General features: G+C 39.2%; 1 protein-coding gene across 1 annotated transcript in view; it reads left to right on the top strand.

The window, feature by feature from the left end:
• The window catches only part of gas2a (growth arrest-specific 2a), a 31319-nt gene extending 14074 nt beyond the window's left edge, over positions 1-17245 (top strand). Inside the window, exons 4-8 of the mRNA XM_065297951.2 lie at positions 3827-3968; positions 7491-7554; positions 7662-7848; positions 8018-8125; positions 15089-17245. Of these exons, the coding sequence (XP_065154023.2) occupies positions 3827-3968; positions 7491-7554; positions 7662-7848; positions 8018-8125; positions 15089-15298 (711 nt within the window). The 3' untranslated portion in view covers positions 15299-17245. The remainder of the gene's footprint in view (positions 1-3826; positions 3969-7490; positions 7555-7661; positions 7849-8017; positions 8126-15088) is intronic.
• The last annotated feature ends 218 nt before the right edge of the window (positions 17246-17463 follow it).

The raw sequence follows: 17463 nt of genomic DNA, 5'->3' as shown, positions 1-17463 counted from the left end.
GGCCGTGGAGCAATGGCGGGCCTTGGCCATGAAGCAATGGTGGGTCTGGGCTGTGGAGCAATGGTGGCCTGGGCAGTAGAGCAATGGCGGGTCTGGGCCGTGGAGCAATGGCGGGTCTGGGCTGTGGAGGAATGGCGGGCCTTGGCCGTGAAGCAATGGCGGGTCTGGGCCGTGGAGCAATGGCGGGTCTGGGCTGTGGAGGAATGGTGGCCTGGGCAGTAGAGCAATGGCGGGTCTGGGCCGTGGAGCAATGGCGGGTCTGGGCTGTGGAGGAATGGCGGGCCTTGGCCGTGAAGCAATGGCGGGTCTGGGCCGTGGAGGAATGGCGGGCCTTGGCCGTGAAGCAATGGCGGGCCTGGGCAGTAGAGCAATGGCGGGCCTTTGCCGTGGAGCAATGGCGGGCCTGGGCAGTAGAGCAATGGCGGGTCTGGGCCGTGGAGCAATGGCGGGTCTGGGCTGTGGAGGAATGGCGGGCCTTGGACGTGAAGCAATGGCGGGTCTGGGCCGTGGAGCAATGGCGGGTCTGGGCTGTGGAGCAATGGCGGCCTGGGTCATGAAGCAATGGCGGGTCTGGGCCGTGGAGCAATGGCGGGTCTGGGCTGTGGAGCAACGGCGGGCCTGGGCTGTGGAGCAATGGCGGGCCTTGGTCGTGAAGCAAAGGCGGGTCTGGGCCGTGGAGCAATGGCGGGCCTTGGTTGTGAAGCAATGGCGGGTCTGGGCCGTGGAGCAATGGCGGGTCTGGGCTATGGATCATTGGCGGGCCTTGGCCATGAAGCAATGGCGGGTCTGGGCCGTGGAGCAATGGCGGGCCTGAGCAGTAGAGCAATGGCGGGCCTTGGCCGTGATGCAATGGCAGGTCTGGGCCATGGATCATTGGCGGGCCAGGGCAAAACCGGCAGTGCATGAAGCCAGGGTGGAGCTGGCAGTGCAGATAACAAAGATACAGCCAACTTGACCAGGTCAGAGGGTCCAGGAGGCTCTAGGACGGCCACAGGAAATGCAGGGAACGCCTTCTTGACCATGACAAGAATAACAGGATACTTGGGTTCAGCCATATTGTTAGTGACAGGAAGCTCAGGGCGTGACTCGTGGCCTGCAGCAACCTCCGGGGGAGCCATAGAACAGTATGTGGCCCAAACACACCACATGGCTGTAGCCACCACAGGAAGCACTAAAGACAGGGGGCAGACCTTAGGGACCACCGGACTTGGGTCCTTTTGCATGATGGCTAAGATGGCAGGAGATTCTGGAGAGGGGAGCTGGCTTGGACGTGGGTCATGGAAGAGCTGGCTCGGACACTGCCAGTTTTCTTATTGGTCTCACCCTTGCCTAAGGTATCTCGCCTATCTCAGCCTCGCTGGTAGCATCTTTGCAGCTCTTGGCTTCCTTTTCACTTATTCCCCCCTCCCAAAAAATATTTTTGGGGCTATCCTTGATCTGAGAGGGCTTTGGCGTGGTGGTGGCCATGACATCAGAGGGCTTTGGCATGACAGCCATGACGTGGGAGGGCTCTGGCTTGGCAGGCATGACGTGAACAGTTGGACAGGGATGGCAACCCTCAAAACTTAAGCAGTAAATTCCAGAACAGAATTTGATCTCTGGTGCAGAGAAGACAAAACATCTGCTAAATAAATTTTTAGGTAGGTTATTCTGTAACGTACTGTATTAAAAAGATGAGGAGACTGGATCTAAATGCAGAACAAATGTGATTAATAAATCCAAACCTGAATGTAATCCATGACATAAAGCTTGATTAGTGAAACGTGAAACAAGAACATTAATATAACAAACAACAACAAACACTTCAATAACAAACAAAAGACATACAGATATACACATGCAGGGCCTGAAATTAACACCCGACCACGCGCCAAATGCGGGTGGATTTTGCAATTGGCGGGTAACACTGTCAATCTACCAGCCACATTGGCGGGTAGCCAATGCGAATCAGTGATGCGCGGGTCAATGTATAAACAACCCACTCCCGACCGACATTTTCAACTAACCCGCCCGCAATTGTTCAAAATAGTTTTTAAACCCGACCGACTGACCGCGGGCCGAATATCATTAAAATATTTGTTTGGGTAAACGGCAACCGCTCATTTCTTATCAAGCTGCGCAAATCACTGATGCAAATTGAGTGATTCATTGATGCGACTGCTGTTTCGCAACGTTCATGCAATTGGAAATAAGATGAGGCACTTCTCTGACTACGTTTGGATGTGCGAGTAAGTATTAAATTGTTGGTGAGATGGGATGTGAACGCAATGCTGACATATGCTACAGTATAATCTCAGTTTCACAGATGTGTAGTGCTGCTGTGACGGATCAGAACTCTTGAAGTGTAAACTTTAAAGAGAGGTGCGCTACTATGCCTTATACTGTAGTACATTAACATACATTTTGCGAATAGAGTAATGAAAAACAACGTATGTGCGGCATTTAGGTGCGCAGTTTGTGCCCCCTCTGTCTCTGTGTGCGTGCGCGGGTTTAAGGGGACTCTATAGGGCACATCGGAGAGACGCGTTCCTAAAAGCATGCGTACATAAAATCTTTCTGCTCTTCACAGGGCACATATAATAAACAAAATGATCTCCACAGTTTTCTTATTCTAATAAAACATTTTTGTTATGTCTTAACATAAGTGTATGTATAGAGAGTCAAAAACTGTGTCTGTGCTGGTCTTAAAGAGACAGTTACCTCAATTAACCTACTTAAGTCTGTGTCATTAATGTTAATCAAACAACCTAAGACAAAGAGAAATTCAGTTTTGTAGCTCTAAAAAATAATTATATTTAATTCATATATTAAAAACAGTGTTATCATTCACTATTCAGGCAAAAAAAAAACTGGCTGGTAAAAAGTCACTGTGGCAGGTGGATTTCTAAATCCACCTGCCACAGTGGCTGGTGGTCAAAAAAGTTAACTTCAGGCCCTGTACACATGATATACCAATTAGAACATAACACATAAATCAAGAGGACCAATCAAAACATGACACATAGGACATGGGAACCATTAGGAACAAACTCCTAACACATCTTTCTTAATTTCATGAAATTAACCCAAAAAGTGTTTTAAAGGGAGCATATCATGAAAAGTGTTATAATTGGGTCCCCAGTGCTTCTATCAACCTAGAAAATCTGAAAATAAACAACCAAGTAACTTAGTTTTGGTAAACCATTCTCTGCACGCATGTGAAAAAAAAGGTCATTAAAATTGGCTCCCCTTGTGATGTCAGAAGGGGATTATAAAGGCACTTCCATTTAGCGCAGAGATCAGGTCATTTGCATTTTAAAGGACACATCCCAAAACGACACATTTTTGCTCAAGTGGCAATTTTTACATATTTATTATAAATTATCTGTATGGTATTTTGAGCTAGAACTCTGGGGACACCAAAGATCTATTTGACATCTTAAAAAAGTTTTGAGAAATGTCCTTTTTAAGTCCTGCCCAGATACAATATACAGTTCTGTCAACTGCATAATTTTATAAAGTGCACAGATCAGTCACTTATAGTTTAATTATCATTTGCTTTCACCTTTACACATTTTTTCTACCAAAATTTCTTTTAATTAGGGCCCGAGCACTGTGAGGACGCTATTGTTCATAAAGAAATTACATGTCATTGTGTTTTTAATAATGACAACATACATATAACATTACCGAGGGATTACTGAGGAAGTTGATGATGCACCTGTTTTAGTAACACTATGGAAAAGCTATATGTTGACCATGCTTCGCTTCACTTATGTGTGAGATTTTGGTGTTAAATGTCTGTCAGTGAAGCCATAGAGTAACACGGACAAAATCTCTATTTCAGATAATCCCCAGTCGCAGGATTCCCTGCCGAGCCAGCGCCCCATCTGGCTCCTTTTTTGCCAGGGACAACACAGCCAACTTTCTGTCATGGTGTCGAGAGGTGGGCGTTGGCGACACCTGTCTGTTTGAATCAGATGGGCTGGGTGAGTGTTTTAAACAAATCTCTGATTTAGGCACAAAGGATAATGGGTAAAATTAATCATTGTGTGCAGTGGTATGCAACTGTGTCTGTGTCTATAAGAGATCATAGATAGACCCTAATTATTGCATTTTCACAAGAAAAAGAGTATTGTGATGTTTCGATTGCTAAAGATGCTCAAATAGGAATTGTTTCTTTCCACAAACATTATTGTTTCAAAAGACATACTGTATAGTAAACCATCAAAGTTGTGTTTTTGATGATGGATGGGCTTTAAAAAACAGGTAATATTATTTTATAAAGACAAACATTTGTTTTAGTTTTAAATATAAACACACATTGCTAGACAGTAAAGGGGATCGCACACCGGCCGCGCAGCTCAGCGTCGCGCCGCATCAAGTCGCGTCTAGGACAACTCGGAGGTTTTGTAAACCGGAAGTGCACATTAAATAGTGCGAGCTTCGTCAGATAGCGTCTACTTCAAAATGCAAAATATACGTTAGCAGCCAATGTTAATCATTAATGATTTGGGGCAAATATGATGTTATTTAATGTTAAACTATGTGAGTGGCGCTGTGTGGCGTGACAGGGATTTGAGCAACTTCCTGAGTCACAGCTGGGCGGCGCGGACAGGCGTCACTTGGCGGCGCCGGTGTGCGTATACTCATAGAAAACAATGTGTTCGATTTTTTTAGACGGGGCCAGTGTGCAATCCCCTTAAGGGACCACAATCTACTCAATATTTTAAATAATAATATTTATTTTAAATCGTAAAAAATATATATATTTAAAATGTAATTATAAAACGGTTAGTTCCAATCCTTGATTCTGATTGGTCAATAGGTGTGCTTTATTCATGATAAAACACTGCTATGACCGCTTCACCCAACGGTTCTGTTTATCACTGCGCCCTTAGCAACACCCTTAGCAACCATACAAATATCGGTTTGTTGTTTTTATTTGAGCTTTCATGCATATTACACATTGGAACACATTTTTGTTCATGGTCAGGGACTATTTTTTTCAAGCGGAAGGAATGCTTTTTATTGATTTAACTTCATGATAGTTGCACTAATTTTTTTTTACTTTAATACTGTGTGGTAACCGTTTTATAAAAGCAATAAGGTACTTGAGGCAAGTGCTGTATCGTGAATAAGTAACGGCTAAAGGGGTTGTTGCAGGCACTCCGTTTTGGGTCGTGCCTAACAACGCCCTTCAGCCGTTACTTATTCACGATACAGCACTTGCCTCTCATACCTTATTGCTTACATATATTCCTCCAAATTTTATGCACGGATATGTAAGAGAATAATGACAGCGTTTTTTTTTTACAATTTACTGTTTAAAATGAAGTCAGAGAGATGTTGGTTTTGCCGATTTTTGATGAGTAATAGCTGTGAGTGATCACAACCCGCTTAAGCAGCCATGTGACAGAAAAATTAAGTGAACATTGTCCCAATGTTAAGTGAGCTAGGGTCCTTACCAGTGCCCGAACCTGTGTAAACAATATATTGATTCAAGACCTCAGGAGCTGGGGAACAAATTGAGACACAGAGAAAGTGTTTTCTTGTGGACGTACTGTGTGCTTTTGTATGACACAGATACAAACTCCAGCCACAGAGGTTTTCCAAACCTCCCTTTCATTTGCATAATCCAAAAAAAAATGTTTCATTTGAAATGCAAACCAGTGTACAGAGATTTATCAAGTGCTACAGAAGTTTAAACACCACAACCCAAATGCCCGGTTTCAGAGAGCCGTCTGTGTACTGAAAATAACTTTCCCTGACATAATAGGAAACTTACAATGTCATTGTTTTGTCTCAAGATGCACACCAGTAATGTAATTTTTACTTAAATGTCCCTTATTTAAGTAATGCCTGATACACTGGACGATTTTTACATCTTAAACGATTTCAAATCCATGAGCGACCGCAGACGTAAAGACAGATTGAAGTGATTTTTAACTAATTTGCAGCCAGCCATTTTTTTAAAAGTTGCCGACCACATTTTTGTGAAACAAAAAAAAAGTCATCTAGTGGATAATTGCAGTATTGCAGATTAACATAAATATTCATCAGGAACACATTTTTTTATGCAAATTTTTTCTCTTAATTGCTGGGATAACTCATAATCCTCAGAACACACACACTAGATAATTCGGCCAGGTCGCGAGATCACACGTGATGACTGTAGAAAACAATTTCAAAATGACGCGAGAAAAACAAATGTTGTGGTAGTTCTTGCATGAGACATTATAAAAGCAACCATAGTTGTACAAGTCCATATTCTTTCTCAATATTTCTCTTCAATGTCATGCTTGTTGGTGTCTTATTTTAGCTATAAAAACACGCAATGTTCAGTTGAAGCTAGCTTACTTTCATTTAATTTGCTTTTATCATGTCATATGCGATCAGATCTGAAAGCTTGTTTGATATTTACAATTTGGGCGGGGGGAGGCTCCAACGCGGTCGGGAGCAGCAAAATAATAAAAAATGGCCTGCGATAAAACTTTAATCTGGTAACGCCCCCTTTTGATTGCAGAGAGGGCAAATCGGGCTTAAAAGTGTGTGGCCAGCCTAAGGCATACTATGCATTGCACACTTTTGCACTATGCTATGCCATTTAGTATAACTAGTGTTAATGTGTATTCAAAACAATGAAGGAAGTGTACTTTAGGTACCCGGGAAAATTTGAAGTGTGCAATGCTGGACACTTCACGCACTAAACGGTCTCGGCTTTGCTTCTGAAAAGGACAGGACTACCCGATGTTTACCTGGGGAGATGGTTATACAGATTTACGTATGGTTGAACAAAACGGATAACACTGACATTAAAAGAACAGTGTAGAAATTGATTTTCATTGACTTGCATTGTACTATGCATTTGATGTCATATGGAAACCGCTTATACTTCCGGTTAGTAAAAAAAGCATAGAATAGCATAGGATAGTACAGTATAGATCTTGGGTGGGCATTCCTGGTCCTGGAGGGCCACTGTCCTGCAAAGTGGATACATCTAAAGCTATCTTCTCCAACAGTTTATACTGCAAGAACTCTTACTTTTGAAAGAGAATGACAATATGAGTGAGGTAATACTATTAGTAACTGTTCCCTCCTGTTTCTCCCCAACAGTAGCTAAATGAAAACATGGAGACATTTTCAGGTGGGATGTTGTGATGTGTGGACGTTCTAGATTTCATTGCATGTGATGTCACGTTTACTTGCACTTAATCATGAAAAATTATACTAGGCACAAATCCATCATAGACAGGCATGGTGTGGTGTTGAATAACTGTTTGCAGCACATATTCACTGTCATGACCAGAGAACAACAGCCGTCTGTGATTACATATTCATCCACAGTAATAAAGTGAATAAAGTGTTTAGTTTTCCTTTAGTGTCATTTTGTTTCGTTCACATTTGTTTGTATCACCTGGTTCATTTTGTAATCACTCTTTGTAATCACATTGGATTTAAAGCTTTCAGCCGTTCTGTGATTGATATGTTTATATTCACTTTTCTTGCAGTTTTACACAAGCAGCCACGAGAGGTTTGTCTATGTCTACTGGAGCTGGGAAGAATAGCATCTAGGTAGCATTTCAATTAATAAATGAATTCAGAACTAACTAAGCAGTCAATATAAGTAATCAGTTATGCTGATGTTGTACTGTAGTACTCGATGTTTTCTGTTGTATCAGATATAAGGTGGAGCCACCTGGACTTATCAAGCTGGAGAAAGAGATTGAACAGGAGGAGAAGGCACCTGAACCTCCACCATCTCCTGTATCTCCCACCTCCAGTTCTCCATCCATGTCTCCGTTCAGCTCTCCGTTAAGCAAGAGTAACTCTAGCAGGAAGAGCACCGGTAAACTTTTGGATGATGCCGTGAGTAACGTCTCCTTGCTGATCCTACTACTGTAAAATAGTTTGTACCATTACTGTAAAACTATTACTGTAAGTTATCGTACTTGCAAAACTATTACGGTAATTTCTGTGTTACTGGTGTAATAGATGCTTTTATAGTGTGTCAGTTTATGTGAACGTGTGTTATCAGGTGAAGCACATTTCTGAAGACCCGCCTTGTAAGTGTCCAAATAAGTTCTGTGTAGAAAGACAATCGCAGGGGCGCTACCGTGTCGGGGAGAAAGTGCTTTTTATCAGGGTGAGTATAAAACACACGCATTCACTGTGAAACACATATGCTGTACAGGCTAGCCAGATATATGAGTAAAAAATATTATCCTGTCATATTGACATTGTTGCTGTTTTTAGTGAGATGGCTACAAAGGGAAAATTTGATTGCATAGTGATATGGATTAAGTGGAATTGTATATCTAATTATAGCAACACAAAAACAAAGGACCTGACAGGATTTTAGATCTAAGGGCCAGATTTACTTACAGCGCAAACCATCATTTTGGCCTTACATAACGACTTAAAAGGTGTGGTCAAGTCAATTTTTGCGACTGACCTTTATGTATATGCATTTCTAGGAGTTATTTTTTATTTGCTGGAGGAAATTAAAGATGAATTACTAGAAGTCGTCACACAATGCAGGTGTTTCAAAACTTCTTGTAAACCTTCACTTTTCAGTAGGGTTGTGACGATTAATCGTGCAAATGCGCGTTTTCTCAATGAATGAATTTGAATGAATTACGGTGGAATGCCGCCACATCCAAAAGCCAGAGGGCGCTCTCGTGCAGAAACGCCATTTGTGCCACAGAAGAAGTAACATTACAAACACTATTCCAAGAAATGTCTAAAGGGATATTTATATCGCTGTTCTTCAAATTGTTTCAGGTATTTTCATGATAATAGAGAATATTTTGAATGATTGTGTTTTACGAATGCTTTTTTAAATTCACATTATAAACTCATAGTGATTTTAGATTGATAAGGACTTCCTACTGATCACAGAGCTGTAGTACTGTACACGCACAAGCTGTGCATGAAACAAAGAATCTGGGCTTTGCGATTCAGAATGGATTTCAGGCAGGTCTTTTTAATGGGGAACGCGATGTATCACCACAGCCCTACTTTTCAGTGTACTATGACTTCGTTAGCTGGGATGTCTGTGGTGCTGAACTCAAGCGAATCACACGTTAGTAGATCATGCGCAACTCATCAGCTCTGCTGATTCGTGTCCCTGAACTAATTTGTACTGCTCTTAGTAGATAGCATTGGTCATTATGGAAATCAGCTGTTGCACCTGTGCTATTTATTGTTTGGCTTTTAGTAAATAGCTCACAGATATTACCACTCCCATTGGCGCTTCTTGGAATGCGCTCTCAATATGCCCCATTTAGTAAATCTGGCCCTAAGTATCCCCATCATTTTAAAGGAAAACACTATCATTTTTCATCATTTTACTATGTTCTTAACTCAACTTAGACAAAATTATACATACCTCCAGTGTTGGGGGTAACGCATTACAAGTAACGTGCATTACGTAATAATATTACTTTTCTGAAGTAACGAGTGAAGTAACGCATTACTTTATAAATGTACATATTAATATTTAAGTTACTTTTTTAAAAAAGTGATGTGAGTTACTTTTCAGTTTAATTAATTCAATTTAAAAATAAAATAATGTACTGAATTAAACTGAACATATTAATGTAGAATTACGCACTTTGTGCGCCTGAGCGGGAACAGTTTGAGTCAGAAACGGAGATGGCAGGCCAGAGCTTGACATTTTTGCGATCATAAAAACACCTGCAAGGGATTAAAGAGATCAAACCTCAGCCAAGTAAGAAAAAGTAACGCAAAAGTAACTTAAAAGTAATGTAAGCATTACTTTCCATAAAAAGTAACTAAGTAACGCAATCAGTTACTTTTTGGGGAGTAACTTAATACTGTAATGCATTACTTTTAAAAGTTACTTTCCCCAACATTGCATACCTGTGCACTTGTACAGCACATTGTGAATGCGTTAGCATTTAGCCTAGTCCCATTTATTCCTTAGGATCCAAACAGGGATGAATTTAGATGCCACCAAACACTTCCATGTTTCGCCTATTTAAAGACTTTTACATGAGTAAGTATGGTGGCACAAAATAAAACATGGCCATTTTTTAAGCGGATAAAATATGAGAACTATATTGTATGGCGGAAGAGCACTTAGTTTGCAGCACTTCAATCTCGGCGCGCAGTAACAGTCTTTAAATAAGGTAAACATGGAAGTGTTTGGTGGCTTCTAAATTCATCCCTGTTTGGATCCTAAGGAATGAATGGGGCTTGGCTAAATGCTAACACATTCACGAAGCGCTGTACAAAGATTAAAAGTGTACGCATTGAAAAAAGATAGGGATGTATTAATTCATCTAGTTAAGGTAAGAACATAGTAAAATATTGAAAAACGGTGGTGTTTTCCTTTAAGGTCTAATGCACTAACTCTCATACGATTTAGACAGGTAAAATTTGATTGTTACCAAGTACAGTAAAAAATACATACAGTAGTTCACTTCCAAATCTTGAATGAGTTACAAATCTGTTAAAAAGCAGGTTAAACCAGCTTTTCTGGCTTAACTAGCTACAGTATCAGCCTGACAATAGGTGTTTGATACCTTAATCCTATTTAAACCAGTACGTTTGCAAAGACCAGCTTAAGCAGTAGAAATCATCCTGGTGCCCATCCAAGATTTATTTTATATAAAGAGTAAATTGAAGCACTATAAAATGTGGCCAAGAGACACAATTATTGCGCATAAGGCTGCAAACTTATTATACATGCATAACTAATTTATTATTGCATATATTAAGTTAGCAAGAACAGGAAAAGACAGAGTGGAGTTTTTGTAGCCTATTGCCTATAGGTTCACATACTATGGTGTTAATCAAATTATTATTGCATGTTTTTTATAAGGCAGAGATTGCTTATACCATTTTAAGAAAACAGTATTTCATAGACACTTGAAGCCAAGTAATCTGGCATGAACATCTTCCAACACTAGCAACTGCATGCTATAGCAAGGTGCGAAAAACACCTGGAGTACCCTAGCAACCATGTAGCAACCACTATAGGCTAGCATTTGGTCTGTGAGCACAGGCAATCAGCACTGTATGTAGACCCATTAAACATGTTCCCATAAACTCTGTGATTTGATCATGCAAGTTTGCACTCAGTTTAGTTTTTGAAATCTCATAAAATCACAATTAATATGATTGCATTCTCTTCAGACGTGATCACTCAGCTTTCATTAAAAACTGTGACTGCAGCGATTCATCATGCAAACCCAGCTGATCTTATTTTCAGTCTCCATGTGAAATCTCATCAGTCGGTGCTGGTTTAATTGAGTAATGAATCAGACTGCATCACTGCTGCCCCCTATAAACGTGCAACTGTACCTGCAATCTCAATGTCTAAGTGATCCTGAAAATAAGACTTGTCCCACATTGCTACATTGACTAAACCTTTTTCTAGCCATTAAATGACGAATCTCATATTTTGTAAAGATTTTTAAAAATGTTTTATGATCTGATACGTCACTTAACCATGGTACACCACTGCAGATCATATAAAATATGTATTTGGTGTAGATTCTCCATCATTGGTTTATGTCTTGAATGAAACAAACGGTAACTGCGCTCCTTTTCCAACCATTTTGAATTGAATGATTCCTTCAGCCTTGAAACGTGTTGCCTGGCAACCAAGGCTGCTGTAAGTCATTCTGAATTCTCCCAAAAAAAATGAATCGAATGTATGCGTCTGAAGGACACATGCCTTTGTGTTTGTATCGGAGAAAGACCTTCTCAACACTAGTGGATCTATTGAATGTTATTTTAAATACGCTCTTTGTGTCTGTGTGTTTTGCTGTATCAGTGAACTTTGGTGCTCCTGGGAGAAATTAATTGTATATATCGAGCGACTCTTTCAAGATAACCTTTAACATCGCAGGCCTGAATTGCTTTATAGGACATTATAAGTGTGTGTACAGTATATTGGGGTCCTGCGGTGTCTTGTAGAGTCCGATTGCTATTATATCTGTGACCCGAGGGCCACACAAACGCTCATCAGGAAGGGTTGACCTGTGAACGTCCTTCCATTATGGATCTTATGTATTGTATGAATATAATATGAGGTGCAGCTCACAGCAGATTTCTCTGGTGTGTTGTTTATTGCATAGTGTATATTTGTGCTTGTCCTCAATCACAGACTGGTTTTCGAGCGTGTGTCTGTTGGCAATGGTACGTTTCACAGTACACCACATGGGACGGGAACATTGAGTTATCAGATTGACATTTTGTAATTTCTTAGCATTTATGAAACAGTCACTGTGGTGTCTTTTCAAGGTTGTGGGAATAAAGGCTGGGATAGACAAAAAAGACCTAGCAGAATTTAATTGGCTCTTGATATTGGGTTCCTACTTAACTGTTATTATGTGAAGACACATTGCGGTATAAAGTACTCTTTAAAGCCCTGTGAGTGAGCCAAGACTGAATCTGAATTGGTTTAAAAGACAACTGTATTGCACATTAAAATGTATTATAAATGCTAATCCAAATCAAATAGCAGCAAAGCTTTTGTTTTGTTAGCTTTAGTCACACATACACATATAAATATATGAGAGATAGTATATTTCATTTTGCATTTTACTTCTTCAATAATATTGCTGATGATGTTGCAAAGTTTTGATTTAAAGGATCTGAAAATAACTTACCACAATATTGTTGTCACAATGTAACAATGCAGTTAGCAAATCAATGTGTGTATTACAGCGATGATAATACGGATATTATATATGTAAATTTGACAGTTTTCTGTGATAATCCTACCCAGTTATACACGTAGATGTGTATAAATAGCATGAAGTGTGAAAATCGTGCAATACATACGGCAAATTCCAATTTGGTGTGCATATGATATGCCAGTCCTGCCCATCCACTTAAACAGCGCATCTTTTTTTGTCGTTTTATTTATTGGTTTCTAATTTTTTTTCTGTTTTTCAAACCATTTTCGCTTGGGTTTAGGGTTAGATTTCAGATTTGCTTATGGAGGTTATTTAATATACAGGTTTCTCCATGTTTTTGTCCATACACTGTAAAAAAATTCCGTAGAAATTTCAATGTTATTGCAGCTGGGTTGCCTGTAATTTACCGTAGATTTACATTTATGTTATTTACTGGCAAGAGTTTGTTTAAAGTTAAATAAATTTTAAATATTAACAAGTCTTTATCTTCACAGAATAAAACTATACAATAACACCCTCATGCAAAGCATTCTGGGAATCAGAAATCATCATCAACCTTTTTCTGTTTTTTGCTTCAGATTTTGTATCCCAGAATGTTTTGCTTGATGCTGTTTTTTTAGTTTTACTCTGTAAAGACAAAGACTTGTAAATGTTTAATGTTCATTTAACTTTGAACAAACTCTTGCCAGTAAATAACATAAATGTAAATCTACGGTAAATTACCGGCAACCCAGCTGCAATTTCTACGGAATTTTTTTACAGTGTATTTAAGCCATGGTCGCTTGGAGTTGGGGTTAATGGGGTTTGGGTAAATGATGTCATTTTTATATAACAAAAAGTTTTTCTAACCATAAACCCAAGCGAAAATGGTAAAAAAAGCAAAAAAAATTGAGAAACCAATAAATAAAACGACAAAAAAAGATGCGCCGTTTAAGTGAATGGTAAGGACTGGCGTATCATATGCACCCCAAACTGGAATTTGGCGTATTTATTGCACAATTTTCACACTTCGTGCCATTAATACGCAACTTCATGAGACTGGGATCGATAATCCAGAGATGATGTCATAGGTGTTGGGTCATTTGTAGTCTTCATAAGAGGTTGGATTCATGGTGTAGACTTTACGCACTAAAAAATGCTGGGTTATTTTCCGTCACTTCACATGATTTTTTGGCGATTTTTTTCCTGCTAGCTTCCGGATTGGCCTACAAAAATACATCCCTGTATTGCATTGGGAGTTGATCTTCTAAATATGGTAATGAGCGTCACATTTCTGCAAGACGCTAAATGTATTCGGACAATCACAGTGCACTGTATACAGTAGTTGGCTAATCGGAGCCCACCGCGACTTTCAGAACGATGAGCTTTAATATTAATATTTTAAAATAATGTGTTTTTTAACCATAAACCACTTGAACACATTGCATTACACCAAAAACACAAAATAACATTCTTTTTGCACTTTTAGAACGGATGTGTTAAAAACAACACAACCAGTATTAGTTTTTGGGATAATACACTAAATGTTTTGGCCCAGAATACATGCATCTCTGTTTTATTATTGGAGCAACACATTTTGTGTTAATTTTTACCAACTTGTGTTTTATTTCAACACAAAATGACTCATAATATGTAAAAAATGAACACATCCCTCCTTAAAGTGTCAGATTTAGATAAAACTTTATAATGCAGCTTTATTATCAAAGTAAAAGGAAATTATTTAATTCGACTTATTGACATAAGGCTTCGGAGTAAAACCGCTGGGGAATGTAAAGACCTGAGAAAATAATTTACAGCCTCTGCTCTCTAAAGACTGACACATCTCTCTGTCTGGAGGATCTTTCACAGTAAGAACCTGAGGTGACAGATAGCCAATAAAAAGGTGTGATTAATACAGAGGAGGTGTTAAAGGATTTTGATGTTTGTGGCTTTTTTCACCAAATGAGTTTTTCACAAGTTCTCCTTATAAAACATATGTAAGGAATAGGCCTACACAAATGCTAGGCCTACAGTACATAATGAAAGCGTGCCGTCACATTTTTCCTGAGCTGTGTTTAATTTCCAATGTTGCATGCGTGTTACGGATAACTCCTTGTGGTAATTGTATAGCTTGAATGAATTGCAAACACAAAGGGTTGTGATACGGGCCACATGTTTAAAAAGCATTCTGGATCAACTAAGAAAATATTTCTGAGATATGGCCCAGGAAATCTGGTTTGTTAATTCCTGTCTACTTATAATGACCCAGCTGTTTTCATTGCCCCCCAAAATGCTTTAGTATTCATTAAACCCTCCCATCTGTTTTCTCCAGTGTGAACAAAGCACAAACTCGAATATTTTTATTTAATCTAGATGCTTGTGCTGACTCTAGAGGAGTCAGTGCGAGGTCGTAGACGTGTATTTCTAAAGGATGGCATGTCTTTCTGTCTCTCTAGATGTTGCATAATAAGCATGTGATGGTGCGTGTTGGTGGAGGCTGGGAGACATTCGAGAGCTACCTGCTGAAGCACGACCCATGTCGCATGCTCCAGATCTCACGTGTGGAAGGAAAGATATCGCCCATTACGGGAAAATCTCCCAGCATCCAAGAGCTCACACCCGACAGCTACCTGGTGGTGGCGGCCCACTACAAAAGCAAAAAGTAAAGAGAAACAGAGACTTTAACGTGTCAGGTTACTTTAATGCTCGCTGGCTACACTTTCAAAAAAAGGTACAAACGTGGTCACTGGGATGTTTACATTTGAGGTACAAAGTGTAGCGGGGCACAAACTTGTTCACAGGGTTAATTGTAACACGGCTGATTTATAAATTTATACAGGGCTTATAGCCTACAGTCTTTTTCTCTTACTGTCAGAAGATCTCCTGTGAATTTGTGAAACATTTGGATGTGTTTTGATTAAGATATTGAACAAAGAGTGTTTTGGAGGCATAATAAAAGTACATTTCTTCATCTTATGTTTTTTTTATTTCTGAGTTGGGTGTATAAGTCATCAAATCCAGCCTTTTTTTTTTATCACTGTCTTGTTACATTTTTACACAGCGGGGTTAGTTGTCACACAGTGCATTGTTACGGTAACGTAATGGGGTCACGCGCTGTACACGCGCAGTACATTCTGCAGAGTTTACGTGTACTTTTAAATATAAGGCTACTTTAAGCAATAAAGTAGCGTTGTGCTTTTTGAAAAGTGTGTTTTCATTACCTATACCTGACAACTTCTTAAGAATAACTTTCTCCAACTTTTATCCAGAGATAAGCGTGAACTCGACGATAGATGCTGTCCGCAGCGTAGCGTTGCCAAGTCCTCTGCTTTTTTTCGAGTTTAGATTTGGACTACTGTTTAAACTCCTTCCACAAGTTGTTTTTTCTGTGGTTAAAGATGAAATGTATTTTGTTGATTAGTTATTGATATTTGGGCTGTGGACAGTCATTGGGATGTTTTTGGGTTAGTTTTGAATGTCCATTCGGATGGTTTTGATAGGCGAGTCTGGCAACCCTGGCTGTGCTGTAGAATGTACATGTTAACGAACATTTAATCAGATTGCAATCTTTAGGGTGCATGTAAACTGTATCGTTGTAACCTTGACAAAATTTTGTGCATGTAAACATAGCCAGTGTTAATTAAGCATCCACTATACAATGATAATGAAATGAAAACAATATAAATAATATTCATCAAAATGATAACTGGTAACACAATATCAGGAGAAATAACTCACAAATAAGACTTTTGTCTTAATTGTGCAGCCCTTAAAAAAAATCTATTTTATGCATTGATACAAAGATGGTTAGATGAAGGATCATGGATGGAGGAATGTGTGGATATCTATCTATTATAGGCAGATGTAGAAACAATATCCACCTTAAGTATATAGAAATAATGATCTATAATGATTTAAATATTTGTGTTTAAACTACTTTTCTAGCAGGTGTTACAACAAACCCTCTGTTACAATTAACCCCACCTATAGGGTAAGCTGTCACATTGGTAGCAGAGATGTGTGTGATGATTGTGTAAAAAATATTCATCTAACTTAAATATGTTTTGAATAATAGAGCCAAAGCCAAAAAGCGTTACTAGCCCCGTTCTCCCCTACTTTTTGAAAAGGTATCGCCCGAGTGACAACTTTTGTACCTTTTATCTGAGAGTGTACCAGTGACATTTCTAGAAGTGTTTACATAATAAAACTGAAGAAAGACAGTTTGATGCAATAATGTGTAACAGAGATGCAACAATCAGACTGGAGTCTGGAACTGGTATCCAGAAGTTCTTTCTTATTTCATTTTCTTACCAGTTAGGCAATGACATTCAAACATCACATCTGTCCTGAGTTGTTTGTTTTTTTATTGAGGAAGTACATTGCTTTTACACTCTTTTACACTCATCCCTGATGTAATGAAATCGCTGGATGAATTCAAGCATTCTTTTCGATCGTGATGAGTTTTATGTTTAATGCTTTACTAACAATATTAATGTTTCTATTTTGATGTTTGTTTATTACATGTTTTGGTTTTAAATAACGTTCTGTGATGTCATCTTTGCCATTTATTGTATAGTGTATGCATTAAACTGTGTTGATGATGTGGACACAAATGAAGTGTAATTTGTATGAAGTACCAACATGTGTGAGCACATTTGCAGTGTATTGGAACATGAAGTTTACCAGTACTCAAATTATTCTTTAATGTTCATATTTATGCTATTATGCCAACATTGACCATAAAGAAATATTTCCAGAATGTTTCCAATGAATCCATGCCAATGAACAATTAGAGGGATGTAAGGTTGTGGATGCAATGGAAGAACCGATA

The sequence above is a fragment of the Paramisgurnus dabryanus genome, chromosome 23, assembly GCF_030506205.2.
Source record: "Paramisgurnus dabryanus chromosome 23, PD_genome_1.1, whole genome shotgun sequence".
In the NCBI taxonomy this organism is placed as follows: Eukaryota; Metazoa; Chordata; class Actinopteri; order Cypriniformes; family Cobitidae; genus Paramisgurnus; species Paramisgurnus dabryanus.
The sequence above is the reverse complement of the archived record's forward strand: the minus strand, read 5'-3'. Positions and strand labels throughout refer to the sequence as shown.